Source organism: Platalea leucorodia (genome assembly GCF_965183815.1).
Source record: "Platalea leucorodia genome assembly, chromosome: Z".
NCBI classification, from domain to species: Eukaryota; Metazoa; Chordata; class Aves; order Pelecaniformes; family Threskiornithidae; genus Platalea; species Platalea leucorodia.
Genome location: NC_138858.1, coordinates 93,822,451 through 93,847,548, shown reverse-complemented (window position 1 = coordinate 93,847,548; position 25,098 = coordinate 93,822,451). Strand labels below are relative to the sequence as shown.

Below are 25,098 nucleotides of genomic sequence, written 5' to 3'. Positions count from 1 at the left end.
GGTTAGTGTTCGGTGCAGCCGCCCGAGGAGCAGCACCGACGAGCTGGCAGGAGCAGCGCGGTGCTTAATTGCTCCCAGCAGGCTGGGAACGGCCAAGCACTTGAGTGCCTCCAGAAACGGTGCGGGATCTCGGTAGCCCCAGTCCCACCCGGGTCATTGTTGTCCTCTGCGGCTACCAGCCACGGCAAATGGGGCAGAGCAAGGACATCACACCAGGAGCTGAAACTCGGCTCTTTATTCTGCCAAGTACGGCTTTCCACACTGTGAGGTTTTGTGGTCTCTGCTGTCTGCGTTGCACGGCGGGGGGCTGGCCTGGGGCTGAGCGGGGCTGTTCCTCTGTCCCCAGAGTTCATCGTCATCCACAACGGCATCATCACCAACTACAAAGACCTGCGGAAATTCCTGGTGAGTGATGTGTGTGTGTGTGACACTCTCCCTACTCACGCTCACCCACTCACTCCCTCACTCCGCTCACTTTTGCTCTCACACGTTCCCCACGCAGTGCCCCACTTGCATTCTCACACTCGCTTTCCCACTCACACTCCCCAACTTACACTTTCCCCCGCTCCCTCACGGCCCCACTCACACTCACTTTCCCACTCACCCTCCTCTCTCCGCCCCCACGCACTCTCCATTCACACTCCCTCACTTAGACTCTCACACTCCCTCACTTACACTCCCCCGCTCGCTCACAGTCACCCACCCACACTCACCCTCTCCATTCGCACTCCCGCTCTTGTTCTCCCACTCCCCCACTCGCACTCACCCACTTAAACTCCCACTCCTCCACTTGTTCCCCACTCACACTTACGCTCCCCCACTCACATTCTCATAGTGTTCACACTCCCCCACTCACAGGCCCCTCATTATTCCACTGGCTCCCTTTCCCTCCCCCACTCACACGTCCATCACACTCACCCTCCCGTTCACTCTTCCTCACGCCCCACTCACTGCCCCGTTCCCCCACTCATAGTCGCACACTCACTCCCGTTCATGCGCACGCCCCCACTCACACTCCCCTTCTCGCTTCCCCACTCAGTTCTCACGCATTCCCTTACTCTCACCCCCCGCTCCCTCCCTCACCTACTCACACTCCGCCACTTCGCACACACTCCCTTCACTCACATCCCCACTCGCTCCACTACTCACTCTCCCCACTCGCTGCCTTGTTCCCCCCCTCGTACCCCCACACTCCCTCTTGCTCCTTCCATTCCCCCACTCACAGCCACCCCTCGCTCGCCCATTCCCCCACTCACGTTCACTCGCACTCACTCCCTCGCTCGCCTCACATCCATTACTCTCCTCGGATCACACTTCGCACTCTCCCACTCACGCACTCCCCCACTCACCACACACCTCATTCCCCCACTCACACTCACCCTCCCACTCCTACTCCCCACTCACTTGCCCCATTCCCCACTCACTCTCACACTCGCTCTCCCACTCGTATTCTCACTCACCCTCCCACTCCTCGCTCCACTCACACTCCCCACTCACTGCCCTGTTCCCCCACCCACATTCTCACACTCGGCTCACTCCTCTGCTCACACTCCTCCACTCACGTGCCTCCACTCACGCTCACCCTCCACCCCTCTCACTTCCCACTCGCCATCCCACCCACACTCCCCACTCTCCCACTCCCCACCCCATTCACATTCTCGCACTCACCCCCCACTTAACCTTCCGCTCACTCTCACTCCCCCGCTCACTCTCACTCCCCCGCTCACTCTCACTCCCCCGCTCACTCTCACCCCGCTCATTCCCTCACTCATATTCTCACACTCGCTCTCCCACTCCCCCGACTCGTGCTCCCCACTCACCTCGCACTCACTCCTCTACTCATTCCCCCACTCACACTTCTCCTCACTCCCCCGTTCACTACTCCATTCCCCCACTCACACTTGCCCTATTCACTCTCCCGCTCACGCTCACACTGCCCCCACTCACTCACACGCCGCCCCCATGTTCCTCACACTCTCTCCCGCGCCCCCACTCACTCTCACACTTATTCACTCCCTTACTCACACGCCCCTCTTCCCTCTCCCACTTGTATCTCACACTCGCACTCCCTCCTTACGCTCCCTCACTCCCCCGCTCGCTCCCCCACTCAGACTCACCCCACTCATTCCCTCACTCACGTTCTCGCTCTGCCACTCGCACCCCCTGACTCACGCTCCTCACTCCGCACGCTTATTCCCCCACTCACACTCACCCTCCCACTCACGCTTCTCCTCACTCCCCCGTTCACTACTCCATTCCCCCACTCCTCACCCTCACACTGCCCCCACTCACCCACACGCCGCCCCCATGTTCCTCACACTCTCTCCCACTCCCCCACTCGTTCTCACACTCATTCACTCCCTTACTCACACTCACGCCTCCTCCCTCTCCCACTCGTACTCCCTCCTTACACTCCCCCACTCACTCCCCCACTCAGACTCACCCCACTCATTCCCTCACTCACGTTCTCACACTCGTTCTCCCACTCGCACCCCCTGACTCACATTCCTCACACTCATTCCCCCACTCCCACTCACCCTCACACTGCCCCCACTCACCCACACGCTGCCCCCATGTTCCTCACTCAGTCTCCCACTCCCCCACTCGTTCTCACACTCATTCACTCCCTTACTCACACGCCTCCTCCCTCTCCCACTCGCACTCCCTCCTTACACTCCCCCGCTCCCGCCTCCACTCACGCCCACCCGCGTTCCCGCTCCCTCGTTCTCCCACTCCTGCCCCCTCTCCCGCTCCCTTGCACCCCCCTTGTCTCCCTCCCGCGCTCACGCCACCCCTCGCACGCGGAGCCGCTCGTCCCCCGCTCTCCTCCCGCTCAGTCTTGCACTCGCGCTCCCCCGCTCGCTCACGCCTGCGCTCACACTCGCTGCTCCGCTCACGCCGCAGCACGCTCACGCGTGCCCTCCCAGCTCACACGAGAGCACCCGCCCCCGCTCCCCACTCGCGCTCGGACTGGCTCCCCCAGTCACGCTCACGTCTCACGCTCGCTTTCCGCTCGCACATTCTCGCACTCTCCATCTTGCACACACCCCACTCGCTTCTCCACGTGCACTCTCACTTGTCCTCGCGCTGGGCACGCTCGCTCAGCGCTCGCTCAGCGCTCGCTCCCCCACTTGCCTTCCCATCCCTCTCGCACTTGCACTCGCTCCCCCTCCCTTTTGCACGCACACGCGCGCTCTGGCATTCGCCCCCGCTTGCACCCCGTGCGCTCACACTCATTCCCCACCTGCACTCCCTCTCGTACCCTCGCGCTCGCGCGCTCTCGCTCTCCCGCTTGCACGCGCGCTCTTCCGTCCGCGCTTTCCTACTCGCGCGCACGCTCACCCTCGCTCGCCCGGCCGCTCGCGCGCGCTAAGGGAGCAGGGCGGCGGGAGGGAAGGGGAGGAAAAGGGAGGAGGTGCGGGTGGAGGAGGGATGGAAGGGACGGGAAGTGAACAGGAAGGCAGGGAAAGGAAGGAAAGGGAAAGGAAAGGCAGGAAAGAAGGGGGAAAGAAAATTACAGAGGAAGGAAGGAAAAAGGCAGGAAGGATAAAAAAGAAAGAAAAAAGGAAAGACAGAAGAGAAGAGAGGAAAGGCAGGGAAGAAGAAAGAGGGGAAAAGTCAGGGAAGGAAAAAGGAAAGGAATAGGAAAGGTAGGATAGAAGGAAGAGAGGGAAGGCTGGAAGGAAAGAGAGAAGGAAAGGGTCTAGGAAGGAGAAGAAAGGCAGGAAAGAAGAGAAGAAAAAGGCAGAGGAAAGGCGGGAAAGAAGAATGGAAGGAAGGAAGAGGAAAGATGAAGGCAGGAAAGGATGAAAGCAAAGTAGGAAGGGAGGATGGATGGAGAAAGGAAGGGTAAGAAAGGAAGAGGAAAGGCAGGAGGGAAGGATGGAAAAGGGAAAAAAGGACGAGGAAATGCAGTATGGAATGCTAAAGCAAGGAAAGGCAGGAAAGGAAAAGGAAGGAGAAAGGAAAAGGAAGGAGAAAGGAAAAGGAAGGAGAAAGGAAAAGGAAGGAGAAAGGAAAAGGAAGGAGAAAGGAAAAGGAAGGAGAAAGGAAAAGGAAGGAGAAAGGAAAAGGAAGGAGAAAAGGAAGGAAAGGGATGAAAGAAAGCAAAGTGTGAAGGGAGGAAAAAGGAAAGGCAAGAAGGAAGAAGAGGAAAGGCAGGAGGGAAAGTTGGAAAAAGAGGAAGGAGAAAAGGAAAGGCAAGAAGGAAAAAAGGAAAAAGGAAAAGTGGGGAGGAAGGCAGGAGGAAAAGAAAGGCATGAGAAAAAGGGAAGGAAAAAGTTAAAGGCAGAAGAAAGGAAAGGGAGGAATAAAAGAAGGAAAAAAGGAAAGGCAGAAAAAAAGGAAGGAAATGCGGGAACAAAGGAAGGAAAAAGGGAGGAGGGAAAGGAAGGAAAAGCAAAAGGGAAAAGGAAAGACGGAAGGGAAGGAAGGAAAAGGAAGGCAGAGGGCTGGGGACCCAACGGGCACTGTCGCTGCAGGAGAGCAAGGGCTACGACTTCGAGTCGGAGACGGACACGGAGAGCATCGCCAAGCTGGTCAAGTACATGTACGACAACCGGGACAGCGACGACATCAGCTTCACCACCCTGGTGGAGAGGGTCATCCAGCAGCTGGTAATGCTGGGCGCGGGGGGGACACCGGGACAGACGGGGGGACGCGCACACGCGTGTACGCGCGCACACACACACACGAGATAACAGCCGTACTCCAGTATTGCTCAGGGTGACCTGGCCGGTGCAGCGCCGTGCCTGTGCCAGACTGTGCCACAGGACGTTCTGCGGCACGCGCTAAGGAGCGTTTTTGTCTTTCCTGACAGCTCATCTCAGACATACATTCCGTTTTCTTCAACATTAGTCAATAATCATGTGAAAAATGTCTCCATTTTGAGGCGCAGTGGCGTCTCGAGGCAGCCAGTCCCTGGTGCGTTGGGTGGGAGCCGGCGCGGGACAGAGCGAAGATAAGTCCGTGCTTCACATCTTGCCCAAATCTCCATCGGGAAGAGATGCTGACCCCTTGTGGGAGCTTCGCTGCATAGCCCGCGGGTCCGCGCATCCCTTCTTGCACAGGAACGGGAGCCGTCCGCAATTTACCCCTCGTCCCAGAGCACCTTGCTCGGGAGGCAGTTTTGCAGGGATTTGCCTGGCAGGAGCTGTAGTAGCAGTAGTCCAAGAGCACGTTTTGCTGGCAGATCGCGGTGGCTCCCCTGGATGTTCGGTGGCACCGCACCTGAGCAAACACCCCCAAGTTTTGGCGCGCCTTTTACCGGGTCTTTGCCTTTGTAACCCCCTCACCGCACTCTGCGCTGGCGCAGGAGCGCTTGCACGGGCAGCCAGGGATGTCCGAGCGCAGCGTCCGTCTGGAAGTTCAGGCGGCTCCTTAAGTGGTTGAGGATGAGCTCCCCGGCCCAGGGGAGGGACGCCCTTCCAGACCGAGGTGCCTGGAGCTTTTGGTGGCTCTGAAGACGGCCGTGAAGCCGCCTGCTCGCTATCGCTTACTCGTTTGCAGAAACAGGTGCAGTTCATGGGCTGCAATTCCTGAAATGGCCCAGGCCTCAAGTGAACGGATAACCAGTTTGTGTTTCTCTTGTTCCAGGAAGGCGCCTTCGCCCTGGTGTTCAAAAGCGTTCATTATCCTGGGCAAGCGGTCGGTACCAGGTAAGCGTTGCCGTGGGGAGGAGCGTTCTTGTTGCACCCTAAATGTCACTTTTTTTGTCCCCCCAAGTTAGGCGATGATGGGAGTAGAGGTGGTTGTTCCCATCATGCTGCATATGTTGGGGTGAGCGTGGCTGGTGTGTTTCATTTCCTTTCTCTTGTTTTCTATTGATCGTAACAGAAAATTCCCCAAAAATGTTTCGAAAATTTCTTAGCGACCACTTGTATCACAACTGGTCTGGAACAGCTTTTTTTGTAGACTCTGGCTGTGAGAGCTTTGGAAGGAGATGGTTTTCTCTCTTCCTTTGTGCCTTTGTGGCAGCATTTGGACAAGTCCTCCGTTGGAGCTGAAGCTGGGCCAGCCTGGCGTTCAGGTTTTCTGCTCCACCTGTAAGCGTCAGCATCGGTCGGGTTGGTTTAACCAGCCCCGTGCCTAGCACGGGTTTTGAATTTCGGTGCCGCTAGCGGTTTGTAGATGCGTCCGGCGAGCGACAGCCGCTGTGTTCCTGGTTCAGGCGTCCGTGGGATTGCAGTTACTCTTGCAAGGTTTCCGCTAAACTTGAGGCAGATTCCTCACGTCCGTGCAGCGTGTTTATTCAGAGATTCTTTCGCTCTGTCTTTGCAGCACTAACAGCTTCTCTGGGAGGAGCTCGCTCTTCTTCAGTTCAGTTCGGTTGCTGTGCTGGAGAAGAACAGTCCTTTCAGGTCGGATGTCAGGGTGACGAGTCTTTGGGTGCTGAGGGTTGTAACTCGGTGTCTCCTTGCAGGCGAGGCAGCCCCCTGCTAATAGGAGTGCGCAGCGAGCACAAGCTCTCCACCGACCACATCCCGATCCTCTACCGGACGGGTAAGTGCGAGCACCCCCTCCCCGCAGCAGCCACGTTCGGTCACGCTCAGACCAATGTACAAGCAGAGAGTTTCACACACAGTTGCGTGCTCTGGGATACATATTACACTTTTAAACTTTCGTCTGTAAATTAAACCGTTATAAAAAAGAGACTTTATTTTTTTTTAAGTTTTTAACCGCGTGCTATACTGCCGTATACCTCAAGGTAGTCGGCTGAAGGACGTGCTTTTGCTCCCTGGTGTCTGCCCATACACCGGCAGAGCTGACCTCTGCTTTTATAACCAAAGCTTTAATGTCCAGTGGTTGCAAGGAAAACACGTCTTAATGCGGTAGAATAGAATAAAATAGAACAGAATAGTTCAGTATAGTAAAGTTAACAGTATAGGTAAACTTAAGTTTATGCTTTGTGTGTGGCAAGTTGGCACTCATGGACTTGATTGTTTTCAAGAAGAAAAATGTCCGTGCGTTGAAGGCTATAGGCTTTTCACTGTCACAGACCTTTCCCCCGCCCCCCCAACGTCATTTTTAAAAAGTAGAATGCTGTTACCCTTTGTGTGGCAACCTGTATTTCTGCTGTCCGTCCATCTTTCCCTCACGTGTGTGTTGTACCACCGTAGACACGTAGTTGCACCCTTGAAAATGAGAAGTGGCTAGGAATTGTCCCGTAACTTACCGTTGTCAGAGGGGTCCGAACCCGTTCAGTTACCGGGCGCTGGACTCGTTCCCTAAGCACGGCAGCGACCCAAAGGACTTACTGTCGTAGTGTGTCGTGCCGCTTCCTAACGGAGCTGCTAACGACAGCTTGCTGCAGTGTAACGTGAAGAACCAGCCCCCGTGAGCTTCGTCCGTGTTCGCTCTTGGCTGACGTTGGATAATTAGCAGTAATCCTTAATGTATGTATGTGACGCTTTGTTTCCCCACTCATTGTCTGAAGTTTGTTTTGTTTTTTTCCAATTACACTTCCAGCTGTACAATCTATGGATCATTCTTTTGATGGAATATCCATAAGAATGGAGGAAGGTGCCTACCAGAGAAAATCTAACACCTGAAATTTCAGACAAATCCTCCAGTTCCTTAGGAAAGGAATCATAAACGAGACAAATACGCATTGCCTCTTTACTATGCGGTTATTGCTTTCCGTGCAGTGTAGTGAAACAAATGGGATAATCAGAATTCCGTCTTGGTCAGAAACACCATGAGCAGCACACGGGGGAAAACCCACCCATCAGTCCACCCATCCCGCTTCAAATATTCTGACATCACGCTCAGCATATCCGCAAAATCGATGACTTAGTGCAGGTTGTGCTGCGTGCTCCCTGCAGTGCTGATTACAGAAGGAAACGGTAGATTACCTTAAAACCCCCCCCCCCAAAACAGAAGAGCGAAACCCTGTTAAGGAGGCTGCTAATAATCCTAACGCAAGCATTCCCCAGAATTCCTTCTGGAGTCCAGACTGCCAGAGCTACGTCCTCCCTCCGATCATAGTGGGGATCTGAGTTGCTTCTGGTAGAAGCAGCAAGGTTGGCCTGAGGCTGGAACTCGCTTCCCGTTGCTCACTTACCAGGGCGAACCACTTCTAATTCACATTAAGCACTTGCTTTTTCTAAAGGCTAACCCGTCCTACAGGATGTGATCAACTAAGTTCACATCTGAAGCTTTTCTGTCCGAGGAGAGGATCTGGCTCTTAGCTGCTGTAAATGACTGGGATTCCAGCCTCGGGCACCGACGGCGCCATGGGCGAAATCTGCCTGCTTTTGCCAAAGGAGAAACAAACCCCAGTTTGTTGGAAGGTGAACTATGCTTGTTCTCTGGCAGGAGCTGGTTTACCTGGATCCAAACATTAGGCGAGGTTTGGTTTCTTTCTGCCAAGTGTATCTGCTCAGTCAGCGCGAAGCGTTCAGGTGGCGTTCTGAAGTCAGCTTCATTCCCAGGGGCTTTAAGAACCAAAGCCCCTCGGCTTTCAGAGGCACTGAGGCTTTTCTGAAAAACGGACCATATGAAATAGGGATTTGAGTATCTGTGACTGTAATCATTGTTTCATTGGTTGTATCGTGCTGTCATCTGAAAACACCTCTTACAGAAATCAAAACTTTAGTGCTGCTCCAGCAAGGATGGAAGAATCTGTTAAGCAGCAGCTGTGTTACTCGGTGCTGTAGCACCTTTGCAGAACTGCCATGTGCTTGGGATCGTCACAGTGGAGAGCGAGGTGGTATCAAAACATACTCAAACACCCCCCCTCCGCCTTGCCCCCGCCCAGTTTTTACTATACCTGTGTTAATTCTCCGTGATGTCTCCGTTCTTTGATTTAGAAGGGAAAAGATTAAAAGATTGCTTGTGTGTTGCTTCTAAATTCTAGGCAATGGGAGGTGGGTGCTGTCGCGCACCAGTCCAGCTTATCCGTAGATACACGGACGATCTATGGACAAAGCTGTAGTTGACATAACAACCGTAACTGGCTGATAATACTCACGGTGACTTTTCGGTCACTCCGTGGTAAGATACACACGCAGTAAGAAGACGTTCCAGCTCAGTGTAGAATCTGTAATACAGGAAAGCAATGCAACATAGTAAAGTCAATGCAGGGAAATGTTCTGTATCGAGAAACAAAATTCGCGTGTTCTGATCGAGTATGGGTGCTTCTGTTGGAGAACGGCCACTAACACCTTTGCTCTGTCCTTTCTCAACAACAAATCGGTCTGTCCTGTCTCAGCTCAGCCACAAAGGAGTCGCTTTCCTCGTTGACTGACCTAATAACTGAAGTGGAGGGCTCTAAATCGTTGGCTGAGTGGAACCTTCTTACTGAGTATCAACATGAAAGCAGTACTTTTTCTTTATGTTTTCACTTACAGAAGTATAAATCTAGATGTCATGATCTCTACTTACATCATTGAGTCAGATCAGTATCCAGTAGGTGAAACAAAATTAGAGCTTATGGAATAAATATGTAATAGAGTAACTTCAATGTTGTTATTCGTCAGCAATGGTCACGTTTTGCTAGATAAGCTGATGAAGCCACCCCCGCCCCTTACCACACCGTGCGCAATGCCTGGCAAATGATTTTGTTGGAGCAGTAGGTGTTTTGGTCCACAATTTTTGGATCAGAACGAGGTGGTTGTATTTGATAGCTGAGCTACAACGCCGAGTACTTAATCGTGTGTTTCCTGATCTGTGTCTGAACCCGTTGGCTCAGGCAGACAAAAATAGGTTTGGGTTACAGCTGCCGGTGCTCGGTGGAACAGCGGGGCTGCGCAGGTGGCAGCTCTGAAAGAATTTCCCCAGTGCTGAGAATAACTGAGAAAGAGCAATCCTGCTCGATTTCTCAAAGCCTCAGGAAAGTTAGTGAAACAGAAGCACAGGAGAAACTTAAAACGATAAACAGGGCAGATTGAATGGGGAAAGTGTTGGTAAATGTGACTGCTCATAAAGCAGCTCGAATTCTCTTCTCCTAGTGGAGCCACACGTAAACTTCCAGTTAAATTTTTACTGATATTTTCCTCTAAACTTAAAACTTTGCACTAACATTACGCTTGCAGACTTCATTCAAGAGCACATAAAACCCTTGCAAGTAAATTGAGAAAGGGCACAACAATACGAGTGCTAGCATGCTGCTCTTGTCGCTGTTGAATTTACTGTGTCCGCACACAGCGATGAAAATAGTGCTTCATGTTGGTGCTGTGCCTCGGGACCGCGGGTCGAGACTGACGTTGCAGCCGCCTTCCCGCTTTGTCGGTACCTGATCCTCCTGTCTCCTAGGGAAAGACAAGAAGGGAAGTTGCAACCTGTCTCGCGTTGACAGCACCACCTGCCTTTTCCCTGTGGAGGAGAAAGCTGTGGAGTACTACTTTGCTTCTGATGCTAGGTAATGTTTTTCAGTATCTTTTAGTGTATGTAAAAATATGCCCTTTAAAGCTGAGGCCTTGAGCGAGAGATGGGGAGGCTGTGGTTCCTGTAGGAATAATAGTAAATTAGGTGTATGTGGCCATTACTTTGCAAACAGTAACTAGTTACCATACGCGGCCCTGAGAGAGAGGTGGATTAGATGAGAGCTTCTGTTCAAGAAATGTACGCTGGCTTTGGAACAGTGGTGTTATCCTTCTTCCAGCACATCTGTTGGGAAGATTCCAGAGGTGAGCCACAGGAAACCTGAGAGCACTGACCTAAATTAACAGGACAGATGCTAATTATCAGGAGAATGGTGTTGATTCTCTAGGGATCTCGGCACACGTGCAATTCCTTTATTGTCAAAGGTGGCTTATTTTAATCCCAGCGGAGGGAGCAGCTTTACCAGAACTTTTTCTTTTCTCTATATTAGGGAAATAAATACTTGTTCCAGACACGTAAAAATACTGCTGTGGTTGGCTTCTGCAGCTCTTCTCCTCAGAGCACTGTGGAGAGTCTTAGGACAGCCTGATGTGCTCTGATTTTAGAGAGCTTTTCAGTGGCTTGCCCAAGGTCAGCACAAAAGCTACCTGCCCAGGGAGCCGAGGTATTTCAGAACAGCTTGCCTCGTTCAGCTGCGAGAGCGTACGGACTAAAGCCTGGTCAGAGACTTTAAACCCCCCGGGTAATTCCAATATTGACATTCCCCGAGTAAACTGCAGGCAGGGGAGGTACTCAGTAGTACCTAATTCTCGGAGTGCTTCTAGGCAGATCTCGGAGTACTTTTGCAGGTGGCCAAGCTGTCCCCGATTTTACAGATGGAAAATGAGATGCAGGGAGGGACAGTGGCTTATCCCTGGAAACAACAAGAGAGGAACCTGCCCCTGCAGTTGAGCACCCTGCGTGCTAGGGCAAGTTACTGTCTTCCTGACTTCCACTCGGTTAGATCGCATTGCTGCACATGCTGCTTTGTCTGAGGAATTCATAGCTGCTTCTTAAAGCAGGCGCTGAAATTAATAATGAGGTAGGTGGAAAAAATCTAGTTATACTGGCAGTGTGGAAATGTACTTTACAGTACTCCTCTTATTTTAAAAGAAATTCCATTGAAATGAGTAACTTTCTTGACTTAAAAGCTGTAGGTTGGATTATAAATAGGGCTGTGGCCCTCATCTTTCTATGGAGAATAATGTCTTATGGCAAACGGTGTATGCTTTTATAGTGCTGTCATTGAGCATACCAACAGAGTGATTTTCCTTGAAGATGATGATGTAGCAGCTGTGGTCGATGGCCGTCTTTCCATCCACCGGATTAAACGCACGGCAGGCGATCACCCCGGACGCGCCGTCCAAACCCTGCAGATGGAACTTCAGCAAATCATGAAGGGTAAAATCTTTTGGATGTCACCTGTGTAGAGGCCCAGGTCCGCCCTGGAGTCACGGAACAAGTCAGGGTGAAAAAGACCTGGAGGCCATCTGGCCCAGACTCTTGTTACGAGCAGGGCCAAGTAGGTCGGAGGGGGCTGGGGATTTTGCCTCCTGCTCGGAGGCACCCGTTTTTTCCAAGCAGGCTTGCCATTCCAGATCTGGCCCCTCATTGACACATTCCAGTAACTTATAGAATCGTAGAATTGTTAAGGTTGGGAAAGACCCTTAAGGTCATCAAGTCCAACCGTTAACCCAGCACTGCCAAGCCCACCACTAACCCATGTCCTCGAGCACCACATCTACCTGGCTTTTAAATACCCCCAGGGATGGGGACTCAACCTCTTAACTTGACTGTAGCTCTCACGATGAGCTGATGCTTTGGTAGCAAGAGAAATATCATCTTAATGACCCCTGCCTGGTAACTGGCCTGTTAGCGACTCTGGTCCAAGCTTTTCCCTGTATACAAAGGAAAAATGTAAATTACCAGGAGATAACTTAAAGCGTTCTCATTTGGTTTGTGTCTGTCTTTCTTTTATAGGCAACTTCAGCTCATTTATGCAGAAGGAAATTTTTGAGCAGCCAGAATCTGTCGTTAATACAATGAGAGGAAGGGTCAACTTTGATGACTACACTGGTAATTGAGATTGAGCCTCCTTTGTTTTCCACAGCTCAGTATCTAGTAGTTATTCACGGTAGTTATAGAGGAGGAGGTGGGTGATGAGATGGGAGATGAAAACATGCTGGTGTGGGATGACGCGCCTGTCTCCCAGGGAGCGCCTCCAGAATTACGTGCCCTGGTGGCCAGATTACTTTTGTGATGTTTATTTTGCAAAGTGGCTGATGGAGACTGTAACATGCTGCGGGTTAGCGTCAGTGATCTTGAGAATTTCTGCTACCTGGCCAGCCTAATTTTTCTCTCTGAATCTTGCTTGCAGTAAATCTGGGTGGGCTGAAGGATCACATTAAGGAGATTCAGAGGTGTCGTCGTTTAATCCTTATTGCTTGTGGGACAAGCTATCACGCTGGAGTTGCGGTAAGCGTCAGTCTTATCTGTTTGCGAACTGTAGCTGGAATTGAAGAGGGGGCACAGTATTGCGTGTGTCGAGCAGGTTAAGGATTGATGTAAGGTTGAGACAGAGCGAGTGCACGCTGATGAACGAAGACCCTTTTGAAAGCTGCGTACACCAGACTTTCAATTCACTGGCAACAGCTGTAGGAAATAAAAAGCTGAAGAACTTTGAAAGTGTTGCCTGTGACTTCTGTTGCTATGGAAAGCTTTAAAAACCAGAACCTGCTCTGTCATAAAAGGCAGTTGGCAGGGGAAGACACAATGCAAGAGCAGAATGCAAATGCTGTGGCAAGGTGGGGGCTGCCACGAGCCAGGCAGGATTTCCCCCTTTGCTCTTTACGCAGACAGCGACGGTGCCTGCTTAGAGACGTCTCTGCTGGCCCAGCACGGTGAAGAGGTTCCGCTTTGCACCGTACAGAAGCGCTGGCTGTGCGTACAGCCGGCCTGCCCCGTGCTTCGTCAGGGTCGCACCTGAGCTTTGGTTCAAACGCGACGTCTTTTAGGTTGTAGCTTGGCAGCCTGTAATGTTGCAATTAAAAGTGCTCCACAACTTCACAGAGGAATCCTTTGGTTTCTCTCAGAAATGCTGCAAAACACGGCTGTGTTTGCTGGTTTACAAGGACCAGAAAAGAAAATTTTTGTTCACCTTGGCCAGCTCTGTAAGATAATGTTAACAGTAATCCATCGACTAGCCAGAACAAGTTTCTGGCTTGGCCTGGATACAGGTGGTGGTTTCCGAGTTCTTCAGTAATACCAGTTACAGCCCGGTAGAAGGACACCCCGTATTATAGAATATATAATTATATCATAACTGAGACTCACTTAAGAACAGCCTATGTGGGAGGGAGGAATTGGCCTCACAGGCTTTTTGGGGTGCCAGAAGCAGGGTTGCTTTTCGCAGGGGTAGCTCTGTGACTTGCGCGTGGGTATACTGAGTAATTAAAATAGAATCCAGCACTAATTTCCCATGGTATTTTGATAGTAATATTTTCCAGTGTGCGGCAACTAGAAGGCTTTTTTATACTCCAAACACTTGTTTTTTTAACCAAGATATAATATGTGACTTTCTGACATCTCCTTTTACCAGACCCGTCAGGTTCTGGAAGAACTGACTGAATTACCCGTTATGGTTGAACTGGCCAGCGACTTCTTGGACAGAAACACTCCTGTCTTCAGAGACGATGTTTGCTTTTTCATCAGCCAGTCAGGTATGGTCGCGCGTCACCGCCCGCTCGCTCCCCTCTTCCCTGCGAGGGAAAGGCAGCAGGGCCAAAGTCTCGCGCCGGCCCGGAGGGCTGCGCGTGGTATGCGCGAGAGAAGGAATTGGCACGCGCGTACCGGAGCTGGGGAAAAAACAGAGTGGTTCTCCTCCGTCCATCTGCGTGCTGGTGCGTGATTTGGTTTGGCCGAGTCTTACAGACGGTAACGGTTTTGCTTCCTTTCTCTGCGAGGAAACATTCCCTCAATCAACAGACTAAAAAAAGTGCGACTGAGCGCGGGGTAAAGGCAGCTCAGCGGTTTCTTTTGGGTAGTTTCAGTTCTCTAGTTAAAGCGCTGCCAAATACTAAGCTATAGGGTGGATCAGATCCATAAGAGAAATGAAACTAGTACACACAAGTATCAAAAAATACAACCACCTTGGAACTGAATATGAGATAAAAGACATACTTAGGCATAAAAAAAAAGAAGTGATGTATATCGCATTCAAAATATTTTCAAGGACAACTGCAATACAAAACTACAATAGTTTTTTCCTCTTAGTTGCATTTACCATTGTAGATTTTCGTAACTGATCTCCAGCTTTGATACTAAAGCTAGTAGGTGCTTTTTCTCCATAGGTTAAAATCCTCTTTTGGTAGCAATTTCTTCTCCTCCATAGCAAGGAATTCAGAACATCCTCCCTTTGTAGGGGCTCATGTCAGCGTTCAGGCTCTCCGGCATACACGTGCAGATGCTGCTACTTCCCCTTCGAAACTGGGCTGTCCCAGTCTACCGGGGAAGAGGACGGAGGGCACCCTAGGGGCTGCGTCTTTCCCCTGAAGTGTGGGATGTGGCAGGCTAACAACGATTTTCCCTGGAACCTGAGCTTGGTCACCAGGCAATACAAAAACCAAAGGAAACACTGAGCTCGAATAACCTCTGTTCCCCCCACCCATGAATCTGTTTTCCGAGCCTTCGATTCCCACGCTGCATGACTAGCTGTAAGTAGCGCAGGATGCAGGGCAGTTTTTATGCATCGGTGTGTTGAAGGAGAAGCGTACCGAGCTAACCTGGGGGCGTTGTGTTCTCTGTTGTCGCCTTACGCGTGCAGGAGTGCTCACAAGAGGTGTGTCCGTTTAGGACAAACGCAAACGGGTAGCACTAGATGGAATACGCAGTCCCGTCCCTGGAGCTCAGCTCGCAAGCAGCACTGCTGGGATCATCACCGCAAGGTTTCCTTCCCCCCCATCATGTCCATTGAAACCAACTTCTGCTTCTTTGTATCGAGAGTTTTTGATCAACATGTTAAGTGAAGTCCGACCTAAGCCAGCCTGTGTTTGCACAGACAGTTTTGAACAGGGATAATTCGTTTTAGACATAACCTCTTTGATAACGGGGTTTGCAAGCTCTCGTGCTGTTGGTAAGCACCGTCAGCGACCGGTTCCCTGGGTTTCGGTGGCAGCGAGGTGGTGGCAGGGCTCCGAAGGCTGGCTGTAACGTGATGCTGTTGCACCCGCTGTACGCATCCGCTGTCCCCAATACGTGATTCCCCCCCCGCCCCAGGTGAATTTTTATTAACCAGGAAAGGGGAGGAAGTTGGTTTTGTTAAAGATACACCTGAACTGCCTTTTTGTTTCAACCCTCCCCCCCCCATAGCAGCACACCAAATACTGTTGTTAGGTTTTGTGTTTTCTAGATTTCACCATCTTCTTTTTAGGGTTAAAACACAGCGTGCTGGGGCTGAAATAACTACTGACTCCTTTAACTTGCAGGCAAATACAAACCCCAGAGATTCCCTTTGGGAAATCACCGCAGTGCCGCCTGCAGTGACCGCAGTAACCGATACTGAGCTGCAGCGCTGGCAATACCTGTCTTTTCAGGTGAGACAGCCGATACTTTGATGGGTCTTCGGTACTGCAAAGAGAGAGGAGCCTTAACTGTGGGAATAACTAACACAGTTGGCAGCTCTATATCGCGAGAGACAGATTGTGGAGTCCATATCAACGCAGGACCAGAGATCGGGGTTGCCAGTACCAAGGTAAGTAAGAAGTTTATAGACCTCGCTCATTGTTATTGTTGTTATTGTTACTGAAGCTCTCCCTGACAGCGCTGCCTATAGCACGGGTCCGCAGTTAAATGCTTTCTGTTCCCTCTTCACGGGTTGCTGTTGGTTATTTTGTAGTCAATGACCATGTGCCCAGCAACGCTCTTCATTTTCTTGTATCTTGCAAAGGGCTTTTTTCTCTTTTTTGGTAAATGAAATATTCTAAGGAAGCAATATTAACTATTGAAAACAAGGGGGTCTCAGAGGGAGGAATTCCCTAGAGGCGAGAATTCTCTCCTCTTTGCCATCATTTGTCTTGAGGTGCAGGTTTAAACTAAGGTCTGAAGATGAAAAAGGAAATGAAAAGTCAAGATTATAGGAAGCTGGACAGTGTGTAACTGCCCTTACTGGCACGGCTTTACTAAAGAAAGTGTGATATTAAAACTATCCTTTCAGCAAGTGGGGGACTGGTCTTTTACAGAAACCCGGTACTTATGTCCACCTAACAGAACTATTCTGTGGCTGATGCATCTGGCTACGCGTGATACAGTACAAAATAACTTACTTTGCTGCATTTCATTTTGATGAAGTGCTTCTGCATGGTGAAATCTGCTTTGATTTAGTTATATTTAGAGGCGAGATGATGTCAATCATCTGTTACATAAATTCAGCCAAAAACCACATTTGAGTTTAATAGTTCACTGGGGAATTTGATCATGGAAAATTCACGAGTCTCTTACAAGCAGCTCTTCAATGGGTTGTTTGTCCCTGGGTTGTTTTCACATAGCCAACATTACAGTTTGGAGATAACGGAAAATGGCATTTCTCTCTGATGGTGTGGGCAGCTGCCGAAGTTGGGCGTATATGAAATAGGAACTTGAAAAGATTCTACCCTAAGGTTGTCCAGAACTTCATTTTGAGAACATATCATAAACCACCCCAGCACTGTTAGCGCGACTGTTTGGTGCTGTTTGTAGCCTTCAACTGCACCAGAACAAAGCAGATCGCGTTCCCTATCAAACTCTGCTCGTCAGCCTAACTGAAGCTGCTCTGCATTCCTTCAGAGCCATTTAAATCTTCTCCAGTATAGCAACACGAAAGTTTGTTTGATCAGTGTTTAGGAAGGGACAGAAACGCTACAAACCTTAATCTTATTTCTAAGCAACTTCGATCCCAGGCTGGCACCCCAGGCCATGCCATAACATTTGTCTTAGAAGGACGTCAGAGGCTCGACTTCGCACTAGCTGTTTGATACGGTGCCCGACGTGGTTTTGCGAATAGAATTGCCTTACCGTGAGCACTGATTTCCCTTGCCTGTGCAGGTGGCCTTTCCCCAAAGTCAGCGGCACCAGTCACTATGGTCTTTCAGACAAGTACGGAGCCTCACCACGGGGAAGAGTTCAGAATCCGTTCTTAAAGAAGCGGGGTGGGAAGTCACTCACCTTTTCAGCTGCCTTTGTGCTCCTTGAATGCAGCCCAGAACAGTTTCGGCCGGCGGTCCTGTTGGGATGTCCGGCTGCTAGTGGTGGGCTTCCGCTGTACATCTCCTGTCGGCGGGTCTGCTTGTCTTCAGTGTTCTCAGCATTTACTTGCAGTAAAGAAGGACACAAGTATGGTTACAAAACAGAATTTAATAGTTGCCAGGAAATCTTAGAAATATTCCATTTTGCTCATTGTATCTTGATCTGTTGGAGCATAAGGAGGTTGTGCCATCGCACGCCTCCGCTTGAGGTTTGCTCAAATGAGATTTGCCCTGTGAATTTCCTCTTCATCTTTGCTGCCTAACTGAATGAAAGCCGCCCTTTGGTCCCCTGCTAAGAGTGCAGTCAACAGCTGCTCTAAGGATTTTACGTAGCGGGTGACAACGTTCGGTTACTGTCTCAATGACGTGTTTTCTCTCTCTCCCCCTCTCCCCTCTTACCAGGCCTACACCAGCCAGTTTGTCTCTCTGGTGATGTTTGCTCTGATGATGTGCGATGACAGAATTTCTATGCAGGAGAGGCGCAAGGAAATCATGCGTGGTCTAAAGGGACTGCCAGGTAGGAAACCGCTGCCTTTACTGCGTCTTGCCAAGCGAAACTGGGTAGCACAGACGAACTTCAGCAGTGCCTGAACTTTGCTTTTGAAAGACCACGGGGATCAGATGGTGCAACGTGGGTACTGGCAGCACCTTTTGCAACCGCGTTCTCTCTAACGTCTTCACTAAATTGTACTATTAAACACCGAGTCCAGTTTTTATGCAAGTTACTGCTGTGCGTGTATATGAAGCATAAACAGTACGTATAGTTTGAGAGGCGCAAGCGTGGAAGCACGCACAACTTGAATTCTTCTCTTTCCTTCCAGACTTAATTAAAGAAGTGCTGAGTATGGATGATGAGATCCAGAAGCTCGCCACAGAGCTATACCATCAGAAGTCTGTTCTCATCATGGGACGTGGCTACCATTACGCCACGTGTCTGGAGGGAGCTTTGGTAAGAGATTTCTTTATTTAAATCTGGTTCAAACACGCTTCGCTATGGACTTGAGATTGCAGCACGGAAAACGACACGTGGCTGCAGGTTGTTTTAAAAGCAGCGAACAGCTATGGCGCGTGGGCTGACACACCGGTCAGATAGCTACGGCTCGCCGCAGCGCTGCTGGGACCCAGGGCACGGAACAGCCGCGGGCTGCAGCGGGTGACGGGGTGTATTTCCAGCATTCGCCCGGGGAGTGCTTTACTGTGACAGACCGCGCACCCTAGTAACATCAGGTCTTTGAACTGTTGGGGTGGCATTTCCAGGAACGCTCGGCGTCCAAAACTGAGCCCGTACTTTCGAAAACCTGAATACTGCAGTTTTTATCTTTGAGGAGATTGCTGTTGCCGTAAGTGCTGTCACCCACTGACATGCAAACGTGACCTCTTTGCGTTTGCCTGCCCAGTTCAAGACCATGATGACCGATACGCTGGCTGATGGCAAATCGTAAGGCCCGGGGGGGTTTGGTGTTAGGACTGTAAGCGTTGATGCCTGCGAGCAGCTCAGCCCAGACGCGCTACTTTGATCTAGGTTTTCGGGCTGGCTTGTCTACGTATAGGATCTGAGGAGAGCCAGAAGGCATTTTTACAAAGTTAGAAAGAAAGTGGGAGAAGCCACAGAGATGGTTGAAAAAAAAATTAAAAGGTTGCCCAAAGCTTTATGAATGTCTTTTTTCCCCATGTAGAAAATTAAAGAAATTACCTACATGCACTCCGAAGGGATACTGGCGGGTGAGCTGAAGCACGGCCCTCTCGCGCTGGTGGACAAACTCATGCCCGTTATCATGATCATCATGAGAGACCACACGTATGCCAAGTGCCAGAACGCTCTGCAGCAGGTCATTGCACGGCAAGTAAGTACCTGGAAAAGTTCAGAAAAGTACCTGCATCAGAAGTGTTGCTTTTAATATAAAAGCAGTTTACAGGGCACCCAAACTATTTGCTCTAGTGTCACTGCCTAAAATGTGAATTCAGTAGATATCCTGGGCATTTCGAGTGCGATTTTGCAGCAGATGGCAGAAGCCTGGTGCGGTTTGTTTACCCCTTAGAACGCGCCACAGGGGTGCCCAGGGGAGGCGAAGCTTTGTTCTAAACTAAGTAAAAAGTTCTTGCACTGGTGCTCTGGACAGAAGTGAGAAAAGAACCTTCCAGACCTGTTTTGCAACGTTTCCCTTTGTTGCAGGGGCGACCTGTCGTGATTTGCGATAAGGAAGACATCGAGACAATTAAGAACAACAAAAGAACGATCAAAGTTCCCCATTCAGTGGACTGTCTGCAGGGGATCCTGAGCGTCATCCCCCTTCAGCTTCTGGCTTTCCACCTCGCGGTTCTCAGAGGATACGATGTAAGTACAGCATTCCTTCCCTTCTGCACTCCTGTTCCCTGTCTGCAGATCTGGAAAAGACGCGTTGGGTGACGCTGGAAGCCTGTGGGGGTTGTCTGTGTAATTGCTTGAGCGAGCGGAGCGACCCGGTTGAACGGTAGACCCGGCAATTACAGAAGCTGCTCGTGAGCAAAAGTCGAAGGCAGCCTGGTGCCCTCGGCCGAGTCTCGGGCAGGTGGAGTTGGGACCTGTGTCTGCTTTCTGGTACGGGCGTGCAGTGCCTGGAGGGCTGGCAGGACGCGACAGGCAGGTGACAGTCCGCAGAAGGGTGTCTGACAGGCGGAGCCTGTCTGTGTCAGGTGTTTGATCTCGGTACAGACGCTGGCCTTGACCTTTGTCAGCTGAGCACTGTAACAGCCTAGACTGAAGGGACTAACTCCTTAGTTCTGGACAGAGGAGTCGGAACAATTGAGGTTTATGGACTTTTTCTGCACCAATTATCCTAAATTAATACAAAAATGTGTTCAGTCCTTTTCAATTTAAACGCGGAACAGATGTTCCACACGTTACAAAGTTATACACAAACAAAGGAAGTGTGCAAATACTCACAAGCGTGTTCTTTCTCCTCCCTCTCTGCAGGTTGATTTTCCAAGAAATCTGGCCAAGTCCGTAACTGTAGAGTGAAAGATCATCTGAATCATAGGGGCAAAGGGGAATTAAATGAAAGACTTTTTTTGGTACCAAAATAACTTGATTTTAAAGTCCCCTAGGTAAATCTTATTTTGGTAAATCATTGTTTGTGTATAAGATCACCGTAATTCCATTACATTAGTGATTGTCAAATTGATTCCACATGCTATGTCAATAGCTTTGGGTTTTTTTGAACAATAGACTTCCATGAAAGATGTTAAATGGTTTTCTTTAAAGATTACTGAGTCTTCTAGGTAAGGGGCCCTCCGCTTTCAGATAACGTCATTGTTTCTTAGCCAGCGTGGCTCATTCCACTCGTTGATGAGAAACCATTGACTGAATTACCTGTCACGCTCTCAGGCAGCGAAGCAGGACACCAGAATATACAACTGGAACAAGAGCTGTTACTGGTCATGCTTGTGCAGATATCTTAACAGTGAACGAAACTGTAAGCAAGCATTTGGGGTCAATTTCTGCCTCATGTACGAAAGGGAATTCAACTGTCACAACCTCCTAAATTTTAGGCACGTGGTAAACGTGCTAAGAAAATAATGTTGCTTCGGAAGGATTTTATCTATGCCAAATACCTAGCAAGTGACAATCTCGTAGGCTCGGTGGGCCCCAACGCACTGCGTGACACCAGCACGTACCTGTAGCTGGGCCTGTGAAGACGGTGGGACTCGCCTTCGAGTGTAGATGGAAGCGGTGTCTGACTCGGTGTGGATGCTTACCAAAGGGGGGGAAGAGAGGAATACGAACAGTGCTCGGTTTGTGCTGGTGTTTTGTTGTTGCTGTTGGTTTTTGGGGTTTTATTTTTTTGTTTTTTAAAACAAGTAGAAGTCTTCCTGTGTTGAGGCTTTTCCCCCTAGAACTGAGCACTGTGGCACTATCGGCCCAGCCTAAGGAACCGGCTGTATAGCGCTGCAGGTCACTTACTAGTCTGGACGCGTAGAAGAACGTTTCTGCCTTGTATCTCTGCGGCAGAGGGACGCTGAAGCTCCCTCTCCGAGGCTCGCTGCGTTAGCCAAAGTCCCGTGATGAAAGCATGGGCTCTGGTTGGGTCAGGAGCAGTTCGTATGTGACTGGGGGCAAATTCAGCTGCTTTAAAATTGGAGGGGATGAAAAAGGCTCAATAGACACAACAGGAATACCTGCCTTGGTAAGAGTTTTAGAACAAGCTTGCAGAGAATCAGAAATGACGCAGGAAATACGCCATCAGGACTTAACACGGACTTTTTCAAAGTCATTAAAGAGCAGTTAGCGATGTATTTTCTAATGCCAAAAGGTGAATTTCCTACCAGCTTGACGGCTTTTGAATTAGATGTACGTACGCACCATAAAAAGAAAGACGCGCTACAAGGCGTAAAGTAACGCTTGCCAAGCGCCGGTGACTGTCCCGGGCCGCTCGCTCCCCCGAAGAGCTGCTTTAAGGAGCGCCGCGCGCGGGGCCTGCCCGCCGCCCGTGGAACCGCGCTCCCCTCGCCCGGGGCGCCAGGCTGTCGCTCAGTGGCCGCGATCCAGGCCGACTCCGGCCCGAAGACGACTGCGCAGCCCGAGGTGTTTCCGCAGCCTCTGTCTGTAGCAGTTGTACTTGATACAAACCACAGTAACTGTTCAACTGCAATTCGCTGTCGGCTCGAGGCTCAGGTTCAGTCTGAGAATGAAATGCTGCGTGCCTGGAAACAGCTTCTTGGAACCAATATATGTACATTTATTAATACATCATATCCAGACTATTAATTTATTTCCACACTGTGCTGCCAGTGTCTGTTTAAGAGCAAAGTAGCAACTATGGCATTTTATTTATACAGTACTTGCTTACGAGGCACTGACTCACAACAGCACCTGCCTCTGCCTAAACGCGACCAGTAGGCTTCCCTGCTTCATTTGAAGACAATTCTCGTCCTTAAGGAAAAAACGTGTGTTCAGTGCTAACACTTTGAAGATGGTTCCTCTTCCTCCTCCTCCCACTCAGCTCCCTTAAGAGACGAGAAACCGTGCGAACCTTTCAGGTGGAGGGCTGCAACCAAGGCAGGCTCCCCCACGTCCCCCCAGCACAAGGACTCGCAGCATCACATCTTATGTTCCCGCTAGCGGGGGAGCTGATGTGAAAGAACCCTGCAAGAGAATTATTTTAAGATTCTTTTTCTCCTGTTCCATTCCGAAGAGGAGCAGCAAGCACTGCTTTTATCTAGCCTTGTACAGATGACTGTCCGCTAGCTTACCGAGTCTCCTAGCAAACAGGGCGGTAGCCATCCCTGTTAAAATACAAGTTGCTATTCAGTAGAAGTTCGATAACGCAGGCTGTTAAATATTTATGAAAGTAAGTTGTATACAAAGAGGACCAAAGAACAGGAGTCTAAGTTAGAAATGTAAGTCTGACACTCATGTCGGGTGTAACTGTACAGGTATCGCTGAGCTATTTGGTTTTATGCTGCGAGAGACGAATCCTTATTCTTTGTAATTTAAGGCATTAAGACTCATGACAGATTCTTCATTGTCAGAAGTCAGGTAGCATTCACCCCCTGCGTTCTGCAAGCTGCCAGCAAACTGCCTGAAGCGTATAAAACTCTGCCTGCCAAAACAGAGGTGTAGTCGCTACTTGCAACTAGGCTGTGGGATGTTGTGATGCTCGATATCAAAGAATGCTGTGGAGCACACTTGCTATGAAGAATTTCTCTGATGAGCATGGTAGGGAATCCGTGAAGCATCTCGTTGTTGTTAATTGCCATGCCTGTGTGAAGTGAGAATGTATAAAGGACTCCTCCTAGCTTTCCTTACCTCATTTTGTCTCGATGTGTTGCATTTTGATCAACAGATGATGTTTCTCTTTTCCTTAGAAAACTTTTAGAATGTCTTGTGATATTTATTAACCGCCAGTCAGTCTTCTGCTCTCCAAAATGAATGTTTTGCTTACTGAGCCAGTAAAACTCCCTCCTTCCTAATTGAGGTGTTGAAAAATTCAGTAGCCCTGTCACTAAAATTGAGCCACAGGTAAATACAGATAAAGGCCTTTGCCATTTGGAACAGCAGCTGCCTATTACTGCGTACTTCCGTCAGAATTTATTTTGATTTAAGTAACTCTTTTCCTCATCTGTGTCTGCAGAGGCTTAAAGGGAAGCACACGCCCAGAGCTCTTAGGCTTTTTTAATTACCAAAGACCAGAGAACTTCAGGCTCAGCACGCGGTGTTTCTGCCTAACAGCTCTCAGCCAATTCCACACCGCTAGTAAGGTTATCCCACAGGCGATAGGAAATCAAACTGCGCATGGAACATACTTCTGTCAGGAAGGTTTTCCCTCCTAGCTCTGCTGAAGAAAGGCCGTGGACAGTAAGTACGGTCTGCGTGCGTGTTCTTACAAAGAGCCCAGACCAGTGGTCAGGCAGCCGTGTCCTTGCAAGGTGCACTGCTGACATGGCAAACGCCATCTCCCTTTTAGCGTGGTCTTAGTGACTTGCAGGGAGCGGCGTACCACTAACACGGGACCTCCTTCTAGCCAGAGGGCTGCCTCGGCACCCCTCTTTGTGAAGTCTCAGCCCTGGAAAGTCCACACAGACCGTTTCCGAGTCGAGCGGGAGGGAGCTTGTGCCCACGATGCGACGCGTAATCGCGCTCAGCTCGGAGCCTCCAGGCTAGCCTGGGCACACGAGGTTTGGTTAAGCTGCAGACTGAAACATCTAAAGGCGCGAGGAAGACCCACGCGTAGTGCAGAACTAGGCTTTTCTCCTCTCTAGCCGTCACTGGTAGTCCTTGGCGCCACGGGTAGGTGCCTGGCACCGAGGGAGGGAGGGACTGAAATTTGGCACATCGGTGTTTAGCTGTGGCTAATTTTAGATCCTACCTGAATGTACCAGACTTGCCTCAAAGCATGGAGTCCCTCCTCTACATCAGAAACAGGAAGAAGAAGAGACAAAGAAGTATTTGGTTTGAATAAAAGGAAAGAAACTATTTGCCTTCAATTCAGTTGACGTAAATAGACACTCGAAGTGGCAAATACCGCCATTCTTCCCTTCTAGACCAACTTGCCTCTGCTTGTACATACCCAGCTGGCTTGGTTTGTGGGGACCAGTCTGTATCTTGTTTCCTGTTGTGTGCTGTACGCAGAAGATGTCTTACTTTTGTCTGTAGTGTTTTATAATTTGGGTTTTGTCTTTTTGCTTACTTTTTTGTATCTCACCCTTTGAATAAAATCAAGTGCCCTACATTAAACAAACGGCATTACTGGTCTTTAGTTAAATCCATTTAAGAATAGGTAAGCCCCGTGAAAGGTGAGGGCAGGATGGACAAAGCAGAAGAACAGGGGGCTTAACCCCCCTCTCTCCTAACCGGCCAGGCTTTTTTTCATGTCTGAGATGATAGAATATGTTTCAACTGCCGCTAACCAAGAAGAAAGCCCATAAAGTACCCCAAGGCCGAACAGTGGGTATTACCTTCTGTGCCTTGATTCTCATTTAA

At 49.9% G+C, this 25,098-nt stretch overlaps 1 protein-coding gene across 5 annotated transcripts in view; it reads left to right on the top strand.

Annotated features, from left to right (window-relative positions):
* LOC309602503 (glutamine--fructose-6-phosphate aminotransferase [isomerizing] 1) overlaps window positions 1-24,838 on the top strand; it is a 98,330-nt gene extending 73,492 nt beyond the window's left edge. For 4 of the 5 annotated variants that reach the window (XM_082336099.1, XM_082336100.1, XM_082336102.1 and 1 more), the window contains 15 exons: window positions 347-405; window positions 4,482-4,616; window positions 5,596-5,657; window positions 6,422-6,501; window positions 10,255-10,360; window positions 11,600-11,763; window positions 12,343-12,438; window positions 12,740-12,837; window positions 13,961-14,081; window positions 15,954-16,111; window positions 18,042-18,156; window positions 18,461-18,588; window positions 19,316-19,483; window positions 19,813-19,974; window positions 20,593-24,838. In XM_082336099.1, the coding sequence (XP_082192225.1) occupies window positions 347-405; window positions 4,482-4,616; window positions 5,596-5,657; window positions 6,422-6,501; window positions 10,255-10,360; window positions 11,600-11,763; window positions 12,343-12,438; window positions 12,740-12,837; window positions 13,961-14,081; window positions 15,954-16,111; window positions 18,042-18,156; window positions 18,461-18,588; window positions 19,316-19,483; window positions 19,813-19,974; window positions 20,593-20,637 (1,697 nt within the window). In that variant the 3' untranslated portion in view covers window positions 20,638-24,838. Of the gene's footprint in view, window positions 1-346; window positions 406-4,481; window positions 4,617-5,595; window positions 5,658-6,421; window positions 6,502-7,467; window positions 7,522-10,254; window positions 10,361-11,599; window positions 11,764-12,342; window positions 12,439-12,739; window positions 12,838-13,960; window positions 14,082-15,953; window positions 16,112-18,041; window positions 18,157-18,460; window positions 18,589-19,315; window positions 19,484-19,812; window positions 19,975-20,592 lie in introns of all 5 variants that reach the window. The other variant, XM_082336103.1, reaches the window with a different exon arrangement.
* Window positions 24,839-25,098: the final 260 nt, after the last annotated feature.